The sequence below is a fragment of the Musa acuminata genome, chromosome BXJ3-7 (genome assembly GCF_036884655.1).
Source record: "Musa acuminata AAA Group cultivar baxijiao chromosome BXJ3-7, Cavendish_Baxijiao_AAA, whole genome shotgun sequence".
NCBI classification, from domain to species: domain Eukaryota; kingdom Viridiplantae; phylum Streptophyta; class Magnoliopsida; order Zingiberales; family Musaceae; genus Musa; species Musa acuminata.
The window spans coordinates 35,025,671-35,048,975 of NC_088355.1; the positions used below are offsets into that span (position 1 = coordinate 35,025,671).

Consider the following 23,305-nt stretch of genomic DNA (forward strand, 5'->3'; position numbering starts at 1 on the left):
TTGCGAAACTATGCATGACATTTGGCATACTATTGAAATCACACATAAAGGTACTAGTAGAGTTAAAGAGTCTAAAATAAATCTTTTTATACATGATTTTGAATTATTTTGAATGAAGCCAAGTGAAACTATCATTAACATGTACACCTATTTTATGGATGTCATCAATAATTTAAAAGCTCTTGGTAAATATTTTTTAAATTTTGAACTTGTTAATAAAGTTTTACGATCTCTTTCTAAAAATTGAGATTTAAAAGTAATTGTAATACAAGAGGCAAAGGACTTAAACAAGTTTTCACTTGAAGAATTTATTGGATTTTTGATGACCTACGAAATGACTTATGTGACCCAAGACGAACTTGAGAACAACCTTCCAAAGAACATAAATGATTTTGCACTTAGAACAAAAGAAGACCACTCGACGAATTAGAACAAAAGAAGACCATTCGACGAAAGCTTAAATGATGATGACTTTGAACTCTTAACAATAAAGCTTAAAAAGTTCTTAAAATAAGAATTAAATAATAAAAATAAATATAAAAAGAAGAAAGCACTCAATGTGACTTGAGATGAAACGAGTGCATGAGGAACAAACTGATGAAGACAAAGTGGTGAACTTTACTTTGATGGCTCTTAACAATGAGGTAAATGACTCAACCAAAATGTCATTACCATACAATGAATTATTTGATGCATTCAATAATTTGTATGATGAATTTAAATTAGTTGGTAAGAATTTTATATTGCTAAAAAAGGATCATGTTTCTCTTGCTAGTGGATTTGAATAATTAAAAAATAAGCATGATAATTATATGTTAACTCCTTGCACTAAGTGTGAAGAGTTAAACTTATTCAAAAAGGAAATATTTAAACAACAAATATTAGATAAATTTAAAATCGATAGCAAATCTTTAAATATAATTCTTACAAATAAGAGTCATGTTCGTAGAAAGAAATGAATCGGCTTTGTGAGTAACACTCAACAAAAGTCAACCACTTTTGTTAAAGGACCCACATTACATGTTTCCCATGAAATTAGATATAATTTTTGTTGTAGGTGTGAACATTTTGTATATAAATGTCGAAGTATGACTTGTATAAATTAGTTTGGATTCCTAAAGAAACCATAAATGATCCTATGTCAAAAATCAAGATAGATAGATCTAACCATGACGGATCCAAAGTCAAATGGGTATCTAAAGGAAACTCACCTTTCATATAGAAATATCTACAATTGAAAGCTAGGAGCAAAAATCTTGATAGTGGATGCTCAAAGCTTATGACCGGAGATCCAACACAAAGCTCACTATCCGGAACAAAGTGATTTTAAAAATGCTTTATGTTTAATGAAATCATGCTTGATAATTTAATGATTTAATTATGCATGATGATTTAAAGTCATAATAATTTTTATGATTTATGGCTTATTGGTCTTGATATTTTTGTGATGATTTTTTGTTTTTTGTTTTTAAACGATGATGCATGTTTTGATTTGGGGTAAAAACTTAGGCATGCTTGTATGAAATCAAATCACTTAAATTTAAACAAAAATGAGATAATATATTTTTTTTAAATATCTCTAAAGTCTTTCGATTTTTCAATAACTGATTCTTAGTTATGAATCGATTTTATGTTATCTATTGAATTAAGAAAGTGATTTTAATAATTTTGATGATTTAATGATTTTAATTTGAATAAATTTTTATCCATGATCTTGATTCCTTGACATGTATAACTTTGAGAATTTTTTTGTGAATCAAGATCTCTCACTTGATCTCTTATGTTTTTTTTTGTCATTTATTAAAGAGAATACTTATCCAAATGAATCATGATTTTTATCTTGATTTCTCGATATTCTTAAAATTCTCTATGATGCATTTTATTTAAGAGGAGATTTTCTATATGTATCATGAGATTTCTTATGCATAAATTAAGATATTTTACCATTCTAATCTCCTAATAATTCTTTTTGTTATTTACTAAGAAAGAGATTTGTCAAAATGAATAATGTTTTTTGGTATTCATGACTTGATCTTTCATTTTTTATGATTGAAATATTGATGTAAATTTACCCTTGTTATTTATCTTTATCATGATTTAAAAATTGATAAAAAGAGAAAGGAATTATAATATTGTATTCTTCCCTTCTTATTGATAATAATAAAAGGGGAGAAAGATTTGCTAGCTTGCACAATTGAAGAAGAAGCTAAAACTTGCAAACTTGTAAACTTGCACAACTCAAAATTATTGCTAGCTTGTATGTTGTAAAATTTGAATATCTCAAAAACTTGCTAGATACACTTCTCCTTTTTTTGTTGATAATAAAAGGGGAGAAGTAATGATGATGATTTGAATCCTGTGTGGTATCATATATTTTTATATTTTGAAACATTTGCATGATTTTCTGAATTTAAAGGTTCTCTCAATATGACATATTAATAGGGGAATTTTAGTTAAACTCCGTCATCAATTGGTTGTCATCATCAAAAAGGGAAGATTATTGAATCTCGAATTTTGACGACGAAACCAATTGATAATGTTATGATCTAATCTATGTTTTAAGCGACGTAGGACTAGCTTCGACCAAGGATAGGTAAATTGATTGGAACAAGAGGAATTGGATGTTGGGCCAAAGTTGAATATGTCAGAAAATTGGACGTCGGGCTGGAGGATTGGTCAACGTGTTGATAGAAGAACTTCATGCTGTGAGTTTGAGCATCGTGCTGAAGGATCAGACATTGCGCCAAGGAGATCAAAAGTTATGGGAGTCAACATACCGATTGATCAATATATCGAAGGAGAGGACGAAGCACCAAATGAACCAATGACATGTTGGATAAAGGATTCATGCTTTGTAATCATTTGTCTAATACTGAAGTAGTTTAGGAGGCTAATTAAGTTAGCTTTTGGTGTAATTATGCTAACTTAATTAGGGACTAATTAGGCTTTAATTGGGACTAATTTGGGCTCATTGGGAGGCCCATTCAATGACCCGAAAGTTGAGTTAGGCGATGGAACCACCTGTGAGTTGAAAAACTCATAAAACCTAGTCTCCTAGGTTGTCTAGTGATGGTATCGCCAGATTGGACGATGGTACCATCCAATGATAATGTGTCTGGCAGTAGTATAACCTAATGTTAGGCTACAGGCAGTGGTACCACCCATACCCAAAAGACCCAGAATTTTAAATTTTTGGCTCCATTTTGAAACTATTTAGGGACTATAAATAACTCACTTTAGTAGCAAGAAAAGAGCAAAAATTCTTGAGGAAAAAATTGAGTAAACTATGCCAAAACTTTGAGTTCCCTTCTCCTAATGCTTAGAGTTAGTCCTAAGAGAGATATGTGAGGGACTACTGATAAAAAAAGTGACATGTAAAGGTTACCTCCTAAACCTATGAAAAGGAGAAAGTATTGTAAGAGGGTAATTGATCTTTGCCCATTGAAGAAATATCGATAATGGACACTAGTGGCCTCAACAGAGGAGGAATCAAGAGTGAATGTAGATCACGATGACCGAAGCACTATAAACTTGGTTTGTATTTCTGTTTTATTGTTTACCTTTATTACAAACTGTTTTACTTCCTCGTTACTTTAGTTACATACTCTTACGAATATTTTCAAAGTTAAACATTCCTTGATACGATTTTATTATACGAAGATTTTCGAATCGATGCAACTTTTAGCGTAAGCACTAATTACCCTCCCCCCCCCCTTAGTACCGACTTGGTCTTAATAATAAGAGCCAATGAGATTATTGGATAGAGATTTACTAATCTAAGAGGCTTGGGTAATTGGATGTTGATCCAATACCCAATAAGGTAGAATCCATTAAGGTAAGTTTATAAGGATCTCTATAAATAGGAATGAACCAAAAAGTCATAGGCTAGACCCTTTTTGGTTGCCACCTCTTATACTCCTCTCTCCTCTCCTTCTTAGTCGATAGCCCCTGTCTGGGGCCTGTGGACAACAAGAAGGGCTGGCCCCTTCTTGATCGCGTGGTACACGTGGAAAGGAGGATTGTGCAGCAATTTCAAGAGTGTTTTCTCGGCCCTTACTATGTGGATCATTGTTAGAGAGGAGGACAGTTAATCTTTTTATCCTTTTTTATAGATTTATAGGATTTCAAGGATATATGATCTTCCTAAGTAACACATCTTTAATATATGCATAGTTTTTCGATTTTGTAATTTTTGCATACCAATCTTCACATGATAATGAAATCTTCTTTTTCTGTAGAAAATTTTGAGATTTTATTTTATGTTCTTTGTTGCATATGTGATGCTACCCCAGATTTTCGAACATCAAGAGCCTATAAGATGGATGAGTCTCGAGGCCCACAGAAATGTTTCACCATTCAAGAGAACACCACTACAATAGGGATCAACAGGTATGAGATCAACCATAGTTAACATATCCCATTGAAACCAAGCACCCCCTTTGTCCGGACTAGGTGATGACCAGAAGTCACCATGACAGATTTATACACCCACTATGGTAATCGAGCCAAAGCCCACCATCGACATAACACCCTCTCTTGGAAGGAATAGAAGGAGAGTTCGCTGTTAACCTCCTGGAGTTGAAGGGGGGAGGCAAAACCACCATGACGGATTCATAATCTTACTATAGCGGTCGAGCCAAGACTCACCAACAATGGAACACCAAAAGTAGTAGAAGGAGAGTTCGTCGTCAACCTCTCAAAACGGAAGGGAGAGGCAAAAATTAAGAAAAGGTGTAAACTCTCAAAATAGAAGGGGGAGAATGGAGAAAAACACAAGAAGATGGAATCTATCAAAACAAATCTACCATGATGGGTGATCCGAGATCACGTCTCCAGTGACTCATCACCCTTAGACATGATTTCAGAAGGGGTCACATAATTAATTGTAGGGAGCATTAATTCTTGATGGCATGACCCAACTCTTCGAGCACTTGATGTCGATTCCTATCCCTTGTCCATTTTGAACATGGCCCTACCTTGATAATCAATATGCCCCTAGACATCCTTCCCTAATGTTGCTACATTTACTAGCCTTTGACATAAATGAGCTTCTGTTAATACGAGAAGCTAAAGAGAGGGGAATGAGTTTGCCGACAAATCAAGTATAAAATCCATTCCCCAAAACCAATCAGTAGGAGGAAAAACAGAGACTATAAAAAAACTCTCTCGAGCCCTTCTAAACCCTCTCTATTTTCTTGATTGACTTAATCATCGGATGAGTCGAGTTTGGAAGTCTCTCAACACTAATTAATTATGCAAGACTCATGCACATCCAGGGAATACCTCAGGACTACGTGGAGCATCCCTTGATTAGGCCAAGGCTCACCTTGGAATAACTCCAAACTTCCTTCAAGAGACGAACCATATCTTGTAAGAACTGTGAGCAAAGTCTTAAGATTATACTTACTACCCCAATCTCATTCCCGAATTTCACCCTAGTAATCCGTTTAGGTTTCTGAGGTGGGTCCGTGCTTTTGGATTTGAATAGAGCCATGTTGACCTCCCGATGACACCTAACTAAAAATAGTTTGTAATTATAATATCAATAAGATCAAATTTATATGAACTTGAATTCAAAACTATTATTAAAAAAATATTATTTTGAATTCAAGTTGGTTATATTTTTAAGATGACATGTAGATCTGGAAAATCTCGTTAAGACCTCATCGTCAATTGATTTTTCGATATCCATGAAGTTAGATGACTATCTTTATATATAATAATGCTAAAATAATTTTTATTTTTATAAAATTAGAATATTGATTTCGAAGAAATAAGTAATGCTATGACATGATATCGCAATGTTGTTTTGGCTGATGATACAAAAAAGTACCATGACAACACGGCGGGTACGTCGAGCAAGCCCCAAGCTTGGACGTTTCGTCAGGCGCCGCCCCATATCGTCAATCTTGTCATGTCACGACCGATTTCCACCGACACGCTATTCTCTGGCGAAGCACCCGGCGTCAACGTTGCCACCACAGCAGGAGGGAAGCATGAGCTGCAACTGATGTCTGCTTCCGGCGAGCCACTACGCGGTCAAGCAATGCACCCGGCGTCAACGTTGCCACCACGGCAGGAGGGAAGCATGAGCTGTAACTGATGTCTGCTTCTGGTAAGCCACTACGCGGTCAAGCACACGAGTTAAACGTGGACGACGAAGACGAGGAGGACGAAGAGGACAGTAGCGAAGAAGATTAAAATTGGATGCAGGATTTTACGAGGAGAGGGCTCTTCTCCCTTTTCCATCTTTGTTCCCCTTCTTATTCTACCTCCTCCTCCCCATTTGTTGCTGGTACTTGATGTATCGTTCCATTCAGTTTCATAACAAAGCAGAGTGGCCTGCAGCCATGATAAACCATTCTTCGTGCGAGTGTAGTGCTGCTTCGATGCGGGTGGCGGTGGCGGCGAGGGACTGGGTCAGTTGCAGGGGAGGAGACGACGTGGTGCGAGGCTCCGCCTCTAGGTAGGACGCGGGACCCACTCCTCCTTTTACTCTTCCTTGTCCAAAACCGTGGACGGGGCACTGTTCCGCACTTGCGCTCTGGCGTGGGATCACCCACGCATCTTGTTTTGGTGCCTTCCGTTCCGCCGACCACGTAAACTAGGCAGGATGGGCCAGTATAGGTGGGCGGGCATCCATCACTTTGTCGCCTTCATATTTGCTCCAAATGTGGTGGTTACGTTAACGGGATCTTCCCATGAAATCAACTACCAGCCGGCCGTGTTGTGAGTTGATCTTTTTGTCTTGTTTGTTCTGCAACCTTCTTATCTTCGAGTCGACGCGCATCCATGGATTCGTCCCTGCAGCAGGATCTGGCTTTTCCCCACCCAGTTACTGATATGGTATCTAATGCTGACTGGAATTACAGCATGACGAACGTGATAGAGCAACTGCGAGGTCAGCTTACAGGCCCCTTCTCCTTGATCTTTATTTTGTTTGAAACGGGTGATAATGTCTTTCGTAGTTTTAATCACACCTACAATGAAGTTGTTGGGTTTGGAAATTGCTACGCTGCCATCTTTCAACTTTTGACTGGTTGAAAAGGCTAGGAATATTCGTCTGATAAAAAAAGATGTGGCTCTTCTGATTATGTTGGGACATAGTTGCTTTCAGTGTGACCTCTCTACTAAGATTTGGAGGCTTACTCAAGATCGAATGAATATTCAATTTGAATTCTTTATATACCAATGTAGGGATGCTTGGATTAAAGAACTTGTTGAGTTCTTTAATGATTGGAGGAAAAAAGCTTCAATGATTGGGTAGTATATGCTGGTTCGGTTGTATATTGGTTAAGAACTTGATGAGTTGAGATGAACAGATGAAACCGATTGAGCTTATAAATGATTTTCAAGATATTCTGAATTAGTTGAAATTAAAATTCTATTGATAGATGAGTTGTGGACTTGTATTCTCCTTGGTACCTTACTTGATAGTTGGATAATTTTGGTATAATTATGATTTTAATAATAAGTTTTCGTAATGAAAGAAAAATTAAAAGAAAAAACTTGTAATAGAAAAGAGGAAGAGACAATATGAGAAGTCCTAAAGATTTTAAAATCATGGTAAATAAAGATCGAAGGTTCAAATTTCAAATTAAGAATGAAATATATCATTGTGGTAAATTAAGCTCAATGAATCTATTGGTGACATTATCTAATGAGATAACTGACCTACCAACTTTGTTAAACTGAAACTAGTGGATATATACCCGTTAGACTATAAGTCAATGATATAATCTTGAAATATCAATATTTTGATTAGTTAAAACTATCAATGTCTTATTTTGTTCATGAGAAAAATATGAATTTAAGAAAATCTCCATTAATGATACTTCATGTGAAAATGAGTTTAATTGGCTAAAATTATGAATAATTTGTTTTGCTTATAAGAAAAATAAAATTAAAAAATCTATATTTATGATACTAAACATGAAAATATGATAGACATTTAGAGTCACACATGATAGAAGGCTCGTGACATGTCCTCCAATCATATCATGGTAGTCCTGTACTTTGAGCCTTTCATTATGCCCTTTGCTATGTCAACTGAATAACAATAATAGATTAAAATTATCTAATATAAAATACTCTACAATTGAATTGGTAAGTAAAATCATTTTAAAAAGTTTGGATCTAGAAATTATTATAATTTAGTAAGTCAAAGATACAAGTGATTTTACACTTGAAGAATTCATAAAGATATTAATAATTGATATACCCATTAGACCTATATAAATCAGTCCAAATTCTTATTTGATTTTGATGTGGGACTACACCAGGTTACATATATATTAAATTTATAGATATTATCAATGGATTAAATTAATTTGATAAAAATTACTCTATCATTGACTTGGTAAGTAAAATTACTTACAAAAAATTAAGATCTAGATATGATCACAATTCAACAAGTAGTCAAAAAACACAAGTGATATTTCACTTGAAAAACTCATAGGGTTATTGATGACATATAAGATGATATACAAGACATGTGAGAAAGAAGAAGAAAGCCTACTCAATTAAATAAACAAAATGATACTTAAGGTAAGATAAAATAAATCTAGTGAACTAAAAGTAGAATAATGATCCATTAGAGAAGTGATAAAGTACCTTTATAACCTTTGAAAATAAGATAAGTGATCCATCTGAAACTTCTTTATCACATGAAGAAAAATATATAATGAGCTAAAAATAGTTTGTTTAAAAATATAGTCATGATAAATAAAATCTAGAACATGATAAATCAAAGTCTACATCTCGTAAACATGCATTAATTATCTTTGATACCTTTTTGTTTTTCTTGACTAGCTTATTGTTCATTTAAATGTCTATTCACCTCCTCTATCAACACCACTATTATAGAATCCAAGTCTTGTCTATATAATTAGAAAAGAATTAAAGTGAAAATACTTATAATAATTAAAAAATGATAGTAAGAAAAAAAAAAAAAAAAAAAAAGACTTACCATCATCTAGTGCCTTAAAACTTCATTAGTGAGCTTTAGGAAAATCACATCTTGGACAAAGGTTGTAACCTTCTCAAAATCCTATGATTGGCTTGTACATATCTAACATCTACTAACGGTTACCGATATCCTTATCAAATGGGTTGGACAATCACTCGACTACCATGAATTAGTTAAAAGAAGGGATACAATATGATGTTCACTCCTTTGTAACTCTTATCTATGAGATATTTCTTATCTCGAGACATCTTGAGACAAAGACAAAGCAGGAAAGCAATATGACTAAGTATTGACTTTTCTCGTTAACGTCATAGAGGACTCTCCCCGAGACATCTTTTTCACTGCTCTACGTTTCTACCATTGCTCCACATCATTTGAGGGCATTGCAAAAGCTAAAGATATAGTCTCAATAGCAACTTAGGGGGGCCTCTTATTTTGATGACCTTAAGATCTTGGATCCATTCCTTGAATTATTTATAAAATTTTTAGGATTTCAACAAGCTTTTCAACAAGTTTCTCAACTTGCTTTGCCTCATGATTGATTAGCCCTAAAGCTCTTTAAGGAGTAACAGAGGCTATCAATAGTAACTCTTTTTTTTTTTTAACTTTCATAATGCTTGAGGCTCCTCGAAGCCTAAAACAAGTTATAGCTATGACTAGTATATTTTCTAGTAGTATTGAAAGATAGTGCAAAAAAAATTGTCATTCAAGTGGCACACACCTATGAAGACAACCAAATTGAGTTAGGAATTTGATGCAATTTGAATACGAGTCATTCACTAATAATTAAGGATTTCATCCTAAAATGATAGAGTATATATATTCAGGGCCACATTGGCTTATATTGATGTTGCTTGACAATGGAGCTAATAACTAGTATCTGAAAGTAATTAGATACTTCTCCTAGGAAGTCTCTACATCAACCTCCTAAATCTCATAGTCGTAAAATTATCCTATCCTATAAATAGACATGTCTATCTTCTCTACACCTATATTTTATAGAGGTAACCAAGTTATAAAATCTTAGGTAAGCAAGTTATAAAATCTTAGTCTCTTAGAGATGGAGGACAACTAATAGATGTTCTAACTCCTAAATCTCGGAGCCCCTAAACCAATCCATCCTTTAGATGAATATATCTATCTTTTCTATACCTATATTTCATAGAGGAGGAAGAGTTACACAAACCTGGGCCTCTTGATGTAGAGGACAAGTAACACCTTTAAGAGGGATAATTCAAATTTTGGCTCTTTTAGATGGAGTTATGAGGATCATTGTCCTAAACTCTTTTGATAAATAAGACATTAGAATTTGACAAATATAGACTCATGCTAAACTAGCCAATGATTTTGTCGTTTGGCTTCTCCGATAATAAACTTTGTTAGCTTGGTAGAATTATTACAAAAAGATGTCAAGATTCAAATAATACAAAATCACTTTGGTACCATGTCACTATCAAATCATAATGACATATTCAATATCAAAATAAAAAATATTCTTTATAATCATATAGACTTAGGGGCTCTTTTATAATGATATATTATTTTTATTTATTTTTCTTTAATATGTTATTATTCTCCTTACGTTATATAAAATTTTCTCCTTATAGAGGGAGACAAAAAGAAGCTTTTTCAACCTTGTTTCAAAAATCTCTCATCCCCTCATTCATTAAACTCACATAACTCATACTATCTTATATTTAAGACTTAAGAATCGGAGAAAGATTAACCAAGAAGCCTCCAATAACTTTTATTTTGTAATTTCTCTTCACATAGCTCATACTATCTAGTAACTTTTGAGACACTCAAAAAAAGGAATAAGATTAATTCCACTAATGCTTGGACATTATATTAGCTTTGATTCAATCTATTTGTTGAAAACTAGATAAATTTAAAATTTTACATCAAATAAGATGCAAAATTTATGGTGACGTTAATTTCGGAATGATGGGTGAATATTTCACATATTTATTAAAAGTTTAATATAGAAAAGATATGACATGCTTTATGTTGTTGCGTTACATCACTCGAATAAGATCACAATTCGTTATAGCATTGCTAGAATCATCAGATTTGACGATCGGTGACGACGATGGGGCTTCTCACCACATGCTTATCTGAAATCCATCTCAATTTTCCTTCAACGGAGTTGACTGGGCGACCCGTCCACTTGGCGCTGACTGTGAAACTCTTCCTCTCATTCACTTGGGTGAAATTGAGGATTTGAGGCTCAACAGTGAGAAACACGGTGTCGGGCACGTTCACCTTCACCTTGTAGCTCGAGTTCGTGGGTCCCACGTTGGTGACTGTCCTACTCACAGTGTGGGTGATGTTCCTTGGGGTAAGCGTGATGGTGGGATAGTTGAGTTGTGCTTCGGTGAGGTTCTTGACTGTCTCACATTTAATGGATCTGCCACGAACAATGGCCTTGGCACCAGCGTCTCCATACTTGCCACAAATGTAGGCGATGTAGTCATCGATGTCCAAGTCGTAGACGAGACCGGGATCAACTGCTTTTGAGGGATTGACGTGTCCGGCGCCCATTGCATAGAAGCTGGCCGACCCACGCTGTTCGTCCTGGATGAACCTCCCCTGTCGGTCTTTGTCGTCGGAGGTGGTCATGATGGCTGATTTGATCGCCGCCGCCGACCAGTCGGGATGCAAACTTTTTACGAGTGCAGCGATCCCGCTCAGATGAGGGGCTGCCATGGAGGTACCGGACTGGATTACAAAGGTATCATTAGCTGTTCGTCGGTCGATCCACGCCGCAAGAATGTTGACACCAGGTCCGGAAATATCAGGTTTTATGATGGAATAGCATTCCCGGGCAGGACCCCTCGAGGAGAAATGAGCGATGGCGGGAGCAGGAGTTACTCCAAGAACCGTGCCTCTGAAGGAAATGGTTGCCGTCGCATTGGACGTTGAATTCACATATGTTATAATTGGATTGCCGTCGTTGAAGGGAACCGATGCCGTCGGGAAGTTGCAGGTGCGGTCAACCATGGTGTAGCCTTCTTCATCAAGGTTGACGACAATCATGCCGATGCCGCCTGCAGCCTTAACATTAGCCGCCTTACCTGTACAAATCAAGTCGTCGGCCTGGCAGACGGCCACCTTACCCTTGACTTTCTCGCTGACAGTATAGCAATTATGGTAGTCGTAACTTGTGTCAGTTATGAATAAAGGAACAGGGCCTTCAGGAAAGTTTGGTGGCTGGTCCACAGATTCCGCGTTGATCTTGCGCCCGTCACCCAGCTCCACGGTGGCTTGCAGGCTTCTGTCCATGGTAGTTGCCGCCACGGTAAGAACCCATGGCGCTACACTGGACAGGGTAGACTTGAATGGCCCGTCATTACCAGCGGAACAACTCACGAAAACTCCTTTCTCAACAGAAGCACGAAAGGCAGCAATGGAGACGGGATCCTGATCAAAACGGGTGGGAGATCCTCCCAGAGACATGGAGATCACGTCGACACCATCTTTAACGGCAGCGTCGAACCCGGCCACTACAGCTGATTCCGAGCATCCGTCGTCGTTGCACACCTTGTAGATAGCTAGATGAGCGTGTGGTGCGGTCCCGGCTGCAGTGCCACGAGCTAAGCCAAACGCGCTGGCGTTGCGCACAAAGTTCCCAGCTGCGGTGCTTGAAGTATGGGTTCCATGCCCGTATACATCGATGGGTGGTTTTGCAGTATCACCAGCAACCAAATTCTTGGCACCGATGAGCTTGTTGTTGCAGCCGGTCTTGAGGTTGCACGAACCTTTCCATTTGCCAGGCGGCGGCGGCGGCGGCACCCCGCGGTCATCAAAGGAAGGGTGATTGGGCGTTATACCAGAGTCGAGGACTCCGATGATGACCCCCTTGCCTAGGCCGGAAGCCTGCCATAGTCCTTGGCCTACTTTAAGGCCGAGGAAGTCCGCCGTATGCGTGGTGTGAAGAGGCAAGACACGGTCCGGGTGTGCCCGCAGGAAGCCCTCCTTCTTTGCCATATTCTTCACCTCCTCCTCCGTTAGCTTTGCGGCGAATCCGCTGAAGACCTCACTGTAGGAGTGGAGCAAGCGCTCGGAGTTGTCGTTAGACTCCGGCAGGAAGGACTTGTACCATATCTTCAGACTCTCTTCATCCAAGCTCGCAGTTGGCGTTTCCAGTTGAATGATGTAAGTCCGTGGCTGCTCGGTCTCATGGTTAGGAGTGTTGTGACAGAAGGCAACGAAGGGATTCTTCGATAAGAATGGAACGAGAGCAAGGAGGACAAAAGAAATCCATGGTGCATGAAAGTTCTCCATGCCGATGAAGCAAGCAGGAGAGAGAGAGAGAGAGATAGAGATGATGATGATGATGAAGGACCTCCTCTTGTTAACCTTTCGATACAGCTGCCATGTACACAGAGAAACAAAAGGACCTATGGATGGGAAATAATCATCACATCATATTTGCGATCAAAAGAGATCGTTTCTGTAATAATTATGATAAAATGTAGAATGCAATCATCACATAATATTTGTGATCAAAAGAGATCATTTCTGCTAATAATATTTGTGATTAAAGGAAAAGTTTCTTGTATAAGAAACTTTTCCTTTAAATCTTATTTGGAATACGAAGATAAAGTATCATAATGTTGATTTAAGAGTGTTATTCTTCCTTTGTGACCTCCATTTGGCAAATTATGTTACTTAGAAAGAGGTTAGCAGGGGACAGATTGGAAATAATAGGAGGATTTATCATAGTAGTAGAATGAATGCATAGAAAATTTGCCCAAAAACAAAAAAAAAGACGAATAGGATATTTATAGATGCAAGATTTGACTCGATTTGCCTGCATAAAAATAAAAAGAAACTTAATAAACTTCTAAGCATGGGCTAATTCCCAGTTTACATTCTAATTAGGGCAACGACAGTAAGGCTGTGTGATAATAGCGTGTTGTTTTTGGTTGATAACTTGATAATTATGGATCATTGGCCATAATTATGCTGTCAGATTTTTTAGAATTTTGAATTCACAATCGAATTTAGATTTCCACCACTAGAAAGTAACTGTTACGAGTACCACACCTTTGCTCTATTTGTCTGTTGGATAAATGAATTTATAAAAGAAAATTAAAATTAAATTAGGTGAAGGCACTTTAAGATATGTCTAATCCCAAAATGATAAAAAAAAATTATTTTAAATAAGATAATATGATTTTTTTTTAATGAATTTAGACATTAAATGATAAAAGGTGACTCATTGACACCTTTCAAAAGTTAAGGCAGAATCAGATTTTTTAGGTATGTGGAATTTGGAGCTAACTTTGGTCCTCTCAATGCCTATCTTAAACTTAGTCTTAGGAGTTAATTGGGTCTGATGTGGGATCATGTAAGAATTATGTTAGGGGCATATCAGACAGGTGCTCTTCTTGTGCCTAAATTAGTGAGTAGAAAAAAAAAATTTATAGAATTTAGAGAATTCGCTTGAGTTAAGATACCTTGAGCCTCGAGCTGTAGTAATCTTTGTAATTAAATAAAAAGTTAATTTAGGAGAATGATTTCATGAGATTATTTAAGCACTAATCGAAGGTCAAAAATCATTTGAACTATTAGATGTTATAGTTGACACTATTATGCCGACCATGTGAGCCACTCGTTTGATGCATCGGGTAGATAGGTTGTATGAATTGTTGTTGGGTTAGCGATGGTGATATGACGTGATATGATATTATGATATCTATATGTTATATTTCTCATTTCATCTATCTCCTATTATGTTTTGACATATAAAGAGTATCAAGAAATAATGTCTTTATCTTTAGCCACATCACATGTGGTGAGGATCATAATTATAAATTTGGTTTATTCAGATATCATGGGTGCTTTAGCCTCGCTTGATTGTGTTAGACAATAGATATTTTGCTACCAAAGATGCTTGATAGGTGGATTCAATTGTATTAATAGATAATAGATAATTGATATTTTAAGAACTTAGAGTATATTTTAAAAGATCACAAATTAATATCTTACTTTTTTAATAAGATTAGATAGAGGTGTAGGTATAAGGAATTCTTAGTTTAAAAAGTTAAAATATATTTTAAAAATCTCAAATTGATGTATTATATTTTAAATAATATTAAATAAAGTTATAGAGATTAGGGACTCTTGTATTCCATATCTACAAATACAAATAGGTGTCATCTACATGTATAGATTCATCCAAGCCTCAATTACTCAAGCCAATAGAACTAAAGTGCTTTTCTTTTTTAGAAGTTTAATATTATTTTTCTTTTTCATCTTGATTTTTTTTCTTTTATTTGGTTTGATCTTAGGCAAGTAATATATTATTACTACTATTTGAGAAAGGCTTATACTTACATGTGATCCCTCCCTTTCTTCACACACCATAATCAGATTCGATCACAATAGGGACAACATATGCTCCATAGCATGATTTAACCACATAGTAAAATGACACTTCATGATTAAATTTAATTATAAAAATATAATAAACTATTTAAGGCCAAATTCAATCACGTCAAGAGATAACATATACTTCATGATCAAATTTAATCATGTCAAAAAAATATATTATAGTTAAATAAAGGATACTTTATGATTAGACTTAACTACATTCAAGATGAAGTCCAACGTAGAATTTTGAGATATATGCATTGAAGATGAAGTTGATGTAGAATTCAATAGATAGCATATGCTTCTTAATTGAAGTCCAGTATATCAATCAAGGTGACAATCCACGCATGTGGTCTATCATTGGCGCTTCATGCATTAGTATGCATAACTATCACTGCCTACTGATCAGTGTTTCCTTGGCTTATGAAGGGGTTCCACAGGTGAACTATTGGGATCTAAAGGAGATAGATAATGTCTATCAATCTACCATGGCCAATTAGAGATGGCTCTGTTCCTTCTTAATTGAAACGTTGGACAAACCAAGGGTTTTTTGGGTCTTTGTTCCATGTACACTTAACGAGAGCTTTGGTATTTCTAGGCCATTGAGCTTTCGGCATTCAGTAACTTCCCAAGCTCACGTTTTAAAGGTTAAAAATGTATTGCTTTGGGTCATTTCTTTATAGTTATATTTTTAAAATTATATTTATGAGATAGCTTTCGAGTTTTGTTGATCATAATCTTCCTCAACATGTCTATAAATTATATAAAGCTTTTCATAGTCTCAAGTAGACTTCTCGTATTATCAACCTCGAATATATCTAGTATTAATTATATTTCATAATTCTGAATCTAATATTTGTGATTCATTTATTCTCTTGAATGCATAATTATATTTTTACTGATTTATATAGATGACTTAATTATTATAAGTAATAAACTAATAATAATTAATTAGTTTATTCAAACAGCTTTGAAGCAAGTTTTCTATCAAAGATCTTAGGTTCTTAGATATTTTCGTAGTACTCAAGTCATCCATACAACAAGTGGTCTATTTTTTTCTCAACAAAAGTATATTTATGATCTTCTTGATTGTACCAAAATAGTTGAAACCAATATTGTTACTATGCCAATCTATACAAGTATTCCTCTTATATTATTTGATAGTGACAATTTTAATAATGCCATTGAGTATCATTAAGTTATTGGCAATTTATAATATTTGACATTTACTCATCCGAATATTACATGCATAATTAATAAATTATTTTAATTTATGCACAAGCCTCCTTCCAACCATTTGATAATTATTAAATGCCTTCTATGGTATTTAAAGTGCATTATTAATCATGACTTATTTTTTTGAAAGAATTCGCCTCTACTGCTTCATGTATCTTCATATGCTAATTGAGTAGGTAATAAGAATGATAGGATATCTATTAGTATTTATATCATATTTCTCAATCATAATCTCATCACTTCGAGCTTAAAAAAATAATGTTACTTTGCAAGATCGAGATTGAATATTGAATGATTGCTTTTATAATTGTCGAATTTTATTAGATTTCATCCTTGCTATATGAACTCTTTATCACATTCTTTAATACTCCGTCAATATATTATGATAATATAAATATAACATATCTATCTGATAATATGAAGTACATGATTATCGATTTTTACTTTATCCATGACAAAATTTAAATTGATGAACTATATGTCTCTCATATCTCAACTTCTCAACTTATAGATACTCCTACTAAGTCTCTCTCTTATCAACAAATACTTCTACTTTGGTCTAAGATCGGTACCTCCAATGGGAGTACCATCTTGTGGGGGCATATTAGAAAGAATGTCATTAAAAAAAATATCGTGATCCTCTTAGTATTTTGATAATATGTTATCATAATTCTAAATCATAGAATTTATGATAACATATTATAGTAATTCTATCAAATAGTGAGGATCATATTTTCAACATAATTTCTCATGTTATAAAATAATCTAGATAAATATTTTATATTTATAATTGATTAAAAAAATATATAATCATCATATTTTGTAACTCTCTTTATGTATATAAATTCATACTCACTATCAACAAAAATTAAAGTTAATAATTTCTTTCATATATTTGGATGGAATTAAAATGACATGTTTAGCTTTAATAATCCACCGAATCCCTCATGCATTAAGATCTAAATGTTTGTGCATGGTTTATACACACGAAGTCCTGCCTTGGGCTTTGCCATGCAAAATGGACAGTACCCAAACCAGTCGTTTCCCTTCTATAAATTAATGGCTGATTCCAATTATGGTCAACTCCTTACAATGTTCAAGAACAAAGGGTAAGTTGTCTCTACGTGAGGCATTTGAACTAAGGTTTATACTAGTAACTTGGCATCTCCCTAGTGGTACTGAATCCAACAGCCATCCACATTAACAAATCGCGAGGCAGAAAGCTTGTGAGATGAGCCTGCAGATTGTAAACAGATCTATTTACAGGGCGACATCCATGTGTGTAGTGCTAACGTCGGATTAAGATGGATTAAAGATAACGGGGTCAATCAGATATAGTATTATGATTCGACTATATGCAATATAGTTTGAGACGAGCTCTTCCATCTAGGGATCCAACGAATCTAAGTTGAATTTGCCAACCACTGAGATATATGGAATCTACGTATTTGTTTTTTTGATGTCAACTGTCTTTCTGACAGCCCGGCCATTTGATCTTAATTTAGTCTCATGTTTTCATGAGTTAGAAATTGGAGAGGAAGAAAAGTGTCTCATTTAATGTAGATTTCATGAACTAAGAACTAACATAAAGGATATGGTGCTGCTTACTGCAATCATGTAGTTGAGGCCTCACTCTAGTTTCTGTTCTCCCTCATTTTGCCTCTCGCAGTAAATTGTAATGGTTACCGTCTTTGCAGTTCGTACTGCAAAGACAGCAGTCTTTTGCTTGTTTGCAATGTCACCTCTTGTGATTACAGTAGCTATTGTGAGTATGCTGGGTCAAAAGTAGCTGTTGATTTCAGATTTTGATGGAAAGTTCCTGGCATGAAGACTGCAAGTTGTGTGAGTGTGCCTTTGTCAGCTGATCTATTTCATCCTCCAATGCGATTGCCAGTCCCACCACAGCCAGCTGGTGTACTATGCCAACACCAAAGCCATCAGTGCCAGGGGAGCTCGCACTTCCTGGTGTTTCTCCTGCAACTGGGGCTGGGCTGCTGCTGTCACCAAGGAGAGAGATGCTTCTCTTTTCTTTGATCCCCCCTTCTTGCTGAATCTTTGTCCTTCGACCTAACAGGGCGTAAATTTTGTTTGATTTATTTGATTATGGACTCGATTTGTATGTAGCTGAACAGATATAGTGTTAATTTTTTGCAATTAACTTCCATGCAGTTATTTGCGTTACAAAGTTGAGTTAATTAAGGTTCTGTTAAATTCTCCTCATTTAGTGGATAAAGACAAGTGGCAGTCCATGTCAGCCCATTATTGTTCTTGAAGGAGGTCTCAAATGCACTTTTAGAACATTGAGATGTACTTTTATTGTCTTTTTTAATCATATACAAGTTGAAAAATTGAGACATCTGTTGACTTTGATATGGTCCAAACCCATGAGAAGATTTCGTCAACTTATATAGGATGTGATGCTTTAGTCATTAGATGTGGTTCAGCATCAGGGGACCATAGCTCCAATCCAAGCATGGTGGTTTCTCTTTTATGCAAGGGAATCAGTCTCTTACAAGGATAGCTAGAGAAATCATTTGTCCTGTTTCCTCATCCTTCATCATGAGTTTGATTGATTTCTTTCTCGTTGTAGGCAACTTAAGAACATTATTTGAGACAGTATCATCAAATCCAGCAATGTGGGAGATGTTAATGCCGAAAACATCAACAAAACTGTATCAATACCCAAATGACCAGCATATTTTTTGATCTCAATCGCAGTATCCCACAGATCTATGCCCCTGATGATTCTTTGATTGAGGATGAAAACCATTAGCTGAGTTACGAGTTTTAATGATGAGGATCAAGGTCTCTTCATAGTGCAGCTTGGTCAAGAACTGGTGAAGTGAATGAAACCTTTAATGGTCATGGGCTTGACCTTTGCCTTCTCTGCTACTCTACCATGTTACACATCTACTGCTGTGTTTATGTTCCTAAAAGAACTCGAGCTTGAAGCTCACGATAACAGACACACAGGATTTTGACATCCATTTCCCAGCAACTTTACCATGACTTTTGCATTGCACCAAGTTCTTCACCGATTGCCTAAAGCCTCTTAATGGATTCGGTGACTTGGTAACGAGTAAAAGTTGTTCTTCATCCTTGGACACCTGTGCAAAGGCATCTTCAAATCGCTCCCATGCATCACGAGCTGCGTTCAACCCCGTATCAAGATGGAGAGCTTCTTCTCATAAAGTATCACGAATCCAGCTTTCGACAAGGCCTTTTTATCCTATCTCTCCATGGTTAGATAAAAGCTACAGGCTTGCTGATCTTAATTCCTTCTCTTCTTAAGATCATCATTTCCAAGCAGTACATAGATTTTATTGTCCTCGATATTATGTGATCATTATCTCTGTTCTTAGTTTGCAAAGAGTAAGTGGCGAAGACTGAATTCGAGTTCACGACATTACGACAGACTATCGATATCTATATCAATTATGTTAACTGACACCGTTGTCATGATCTCTGTTGAGTAAAGCGAAACCCAAAAAGACTTAGCTTTATAATATTCCAGCTGATCTAAAGGAAGCTTACACTTCACACTAGATAAGCATCCGGCACTGGTGAGACACAGTAGTATACAGTGAGATGTAGAAAAAGATGATGACGCCGTGCATCCCTCAAAGCTTTTCCTTTTTGAATTCCCCATATGGATAGCAAAGATGAGCACGATGCCAACTTCATCTTCTTATCAGAAATCGTCATTCGACGCAGGAAAGACACGTGCATCAGATGCGTCTTCTCTTACGACATGCTTTAGATTATGTTGTGGATTGGCCTTCCATCGAGTGAAATCTATGGTTGATCATAGGATGGAAGTGAACAGGAAAGATAAACTTGAAGAGAGTTCTCCTGCGCGCTGAAACGAAAAACTAAACACCAATCTTATAAGTTCATCAAATCATGGTAAAATGGGTTACAATTGCTTGCTGGCAGTCAGCTATTTAACATCATCAGCATCATCATCAGCTTTTATGTCATCTCTCTCTTCTTTTGCCTCGTTTGTTTTCGGTCAACATGAGTGCAAAGGGAAAGAGTGGAGGTGGAGGCTATGGGAGTGATGCGACTCCCGCTCGATGAGCCACCGGAGATGGAGGAAGTCGTCGACGGAACAGGGAAGCTTGAGGGGGCCGGAGGAGCGGAAGCCGTAGACCTCTCGAGCTGCCTCGAGAAGCCTCGTGAAGTGAGGGTGGTGGAGGTAGGCTATAGGGATGACGAACCTCCGGAAGCCGCCTTCCTCGCCTTCCAGCCCTACTCGTACTGCAAGCCATCCTTTCTTCACCTTCGTCCTCTTCTCCTCTTGCATCGCTGTCTCGCTCGCTCGCTCACTCGGCCTGAGGTTGGGTGGGGAAGGAGAGCTCGTCTTAGCCTTGGCTTAAGCACTGCTCGCTGCTTTATAGAGTTGAGGGAAGAAAGGTAAAAAGGTGGGAGGCTCCAAGATTGGTGGCCACGTCCGTTGCTACGGAACTCGTCCTCCATATTCCTCATCTTTTCCATTGCAGTATGTAATTTTTAGATATTTCACGTATCGGCCCTTCATATTTTCCCCTATTAATTCTTGTATTATATGTTTGTCCTTTCAATTTTTAGGATTCTTCACATATACCCTCCGCAAATAAAAGATCCGAGGAAGATCATTGTATCTGATCTTATATCTAAATATAAAAAAATTATTATTTTTAATTCAACATCTAAAAATAATAATTTTGCTGACACTTTGCTGACTAAACCATGTAATAGTGGTAGATGGGATCCGTATCAGCCGACAATTCCAATACCCAATGATCAACATGCAACTTTCCACATAAAAGCATGTGTCTCAATAGCCTTCTTTATCTCAATTATAAATTGGATTGGGCATAAAGCAATTCTGATTCAGCTTATCTGTTTAACATTACAAAATGAAGTCATAAACACGAGTGATTAGCACAGAGAGTGAGTCGTCGGGTCAAAAAATTTTCGTCACTCGAAGAATATAAGACCAAAGCGATGATTCGTTCTTGATTCTATATTGAAAGAAGTCTGGTGCATTGAATTCATCTCATAGCGGCTTGAAATCGAGATAATATAAGGGTACACTATTCATGGGAAAATAATGTAGCATCATGGAATTCTAGTCATCCATCTGCCCAATCAAGAAGAATAAATGCTTTTGGCTGGTTACCTGCAATGTTGGTCTCTTTGGAATTGCAGAAGTTGGTCTGATTCAAAGGGTAAAGATGCTTTGCGCTGTTTTCAAAAGCAACTGACTTGGACTCTTTGGACTCTGGCCATCCCTTTCTTCATTCTTCTCGAGTCATTTGGAAGATGGAAGATGCCATTTGGAATTTATAGGTGATTTATGGCTCAAAATGCAACTTAAGAACAGAGATGCCAACTATTCTCAATATCCATGTCCTCCTCCTACAATTTGGACGCTGAAAAGGATGTGTGTTGGAATCCAGATCTTGAGGAGCACCTTCCTTTGTATGTGTGAATATTTCTGGTCTTCAATTGGCATCAGGAAATGCTTCTGCTTGTGCTGTCGAGGGACATGGTATCTTGGTCTTCACTGTCATATCTCCTACTTGTCTCCTTGAAGTGGCCAACCAACTGTTCCTAGAGCCAAGCATCCCTTGGCTCTTCTCCTACTCTTCTGTATTGAGAAGTTGACGGTATGATGCCAGAGAGCTCCGTGATCCCATAAAACACCTCTCCCGATATGCGTCTTGCATCGGATGGTGATGGTCTTAATCTCCGGTCTCAGTGAGGTGTGGGTTCCACCACCTAATGGGAGGCAATGCATGGGAGCATCCATCCCTGGAGCTCAAGTTCAGTGCACCATGGAGGATTACAACAGGTTTCTTGCATGAAAACGATGGTGCTGCCTTTTTCTTGGTTGTTTTCTTCCTTTGTTTCTTTGACTCAGGCTTCAGATTTGCACCAACACCTCACCTCCCGTATGAGCATCTGCTGCGACCCAAAACTCTAAGATGTGTTTCTGGGTGATGGGACGGACGTCTCAAGTGTACAACCAACAGCATGATGACAGCAAGGAGGAAGAGGAATGATGCAAACTGATAGTGCTAGATAGTGATGGTGGCAAATGGTGAAGAGGAAATGGAACTGATTGCAAATGGGGTCACGAGATATTCCTTGTATATTTGGCCACCCAAAAAAGAAGGATTTAAGGGTCCCAATTGGAGATTGTAGGGATGTTCTACTTACTGAGGGGGTTCAGTTCTCCCAAGTTGGGCTGCGGTGGAGCACTTCACCACATGGTTCCCCTCTCACTTGGTTTATGTTTCCTGAGAAGTCAATCTTCTTCCTTGAGTTCCGTCATGGAACACTCGCCTCCCCGAGTGCTTGGTTGAGTCCCCCTTCACTTATTGGAGCTGCAAGTCAACCCTCCATCCATAAATACTTAAACCAAATGTGGCCACAGAAAGAAGCACACCAGTTCATCAAATAGCAGAAAGGAAAGCAGTAACCTTTAGTTCAGATGATGCAGTCTCTTTCCAAGATCACTAATAATGGCCAACCAAATCAGCTGCTATTGAGCTTGTATAGATAATTCTGTTTCATTCTCGTTCTATCAGCGATAGTCCATCTTGAACATTCAGCCGAACTGCCCAATGAGTTCTGAAGATTGAAGTCTTTGATGTGTTTCCTTGAAGCTGTTTGCCAGAAATTTCATCATCTGCAGCTATTCTTCTTGGTTGACGCGTAAAAGTGGCCTCTTTC

General features: G+C 36.9%; 1 protein-coding gene across 1 annotated transcript; it reads right to left on the reverse strand.

The window, feature by feature from the left end:
- Nucleotides 1-10,974: 10,974 nt before the first annotated feature.
- Nucleotides 10,975-13,252, reverse strand: LOC135642918 (subtilisin-like protease). Its single transcript, XM_065159398.1, has one exon. It carries the CDS (start codon nucleotides 13,250-13,252, stop codon nucleotides 11,033-11,035), a length of 2,220 nt encoding a protein of 739 aa, XP_065015470.1. The 3' UTR covers nucleotides 10,975-11,032.
- Between the last annotated feature and the right edge of the window lie 10,053 nt (nucleotides 13,253-23,305).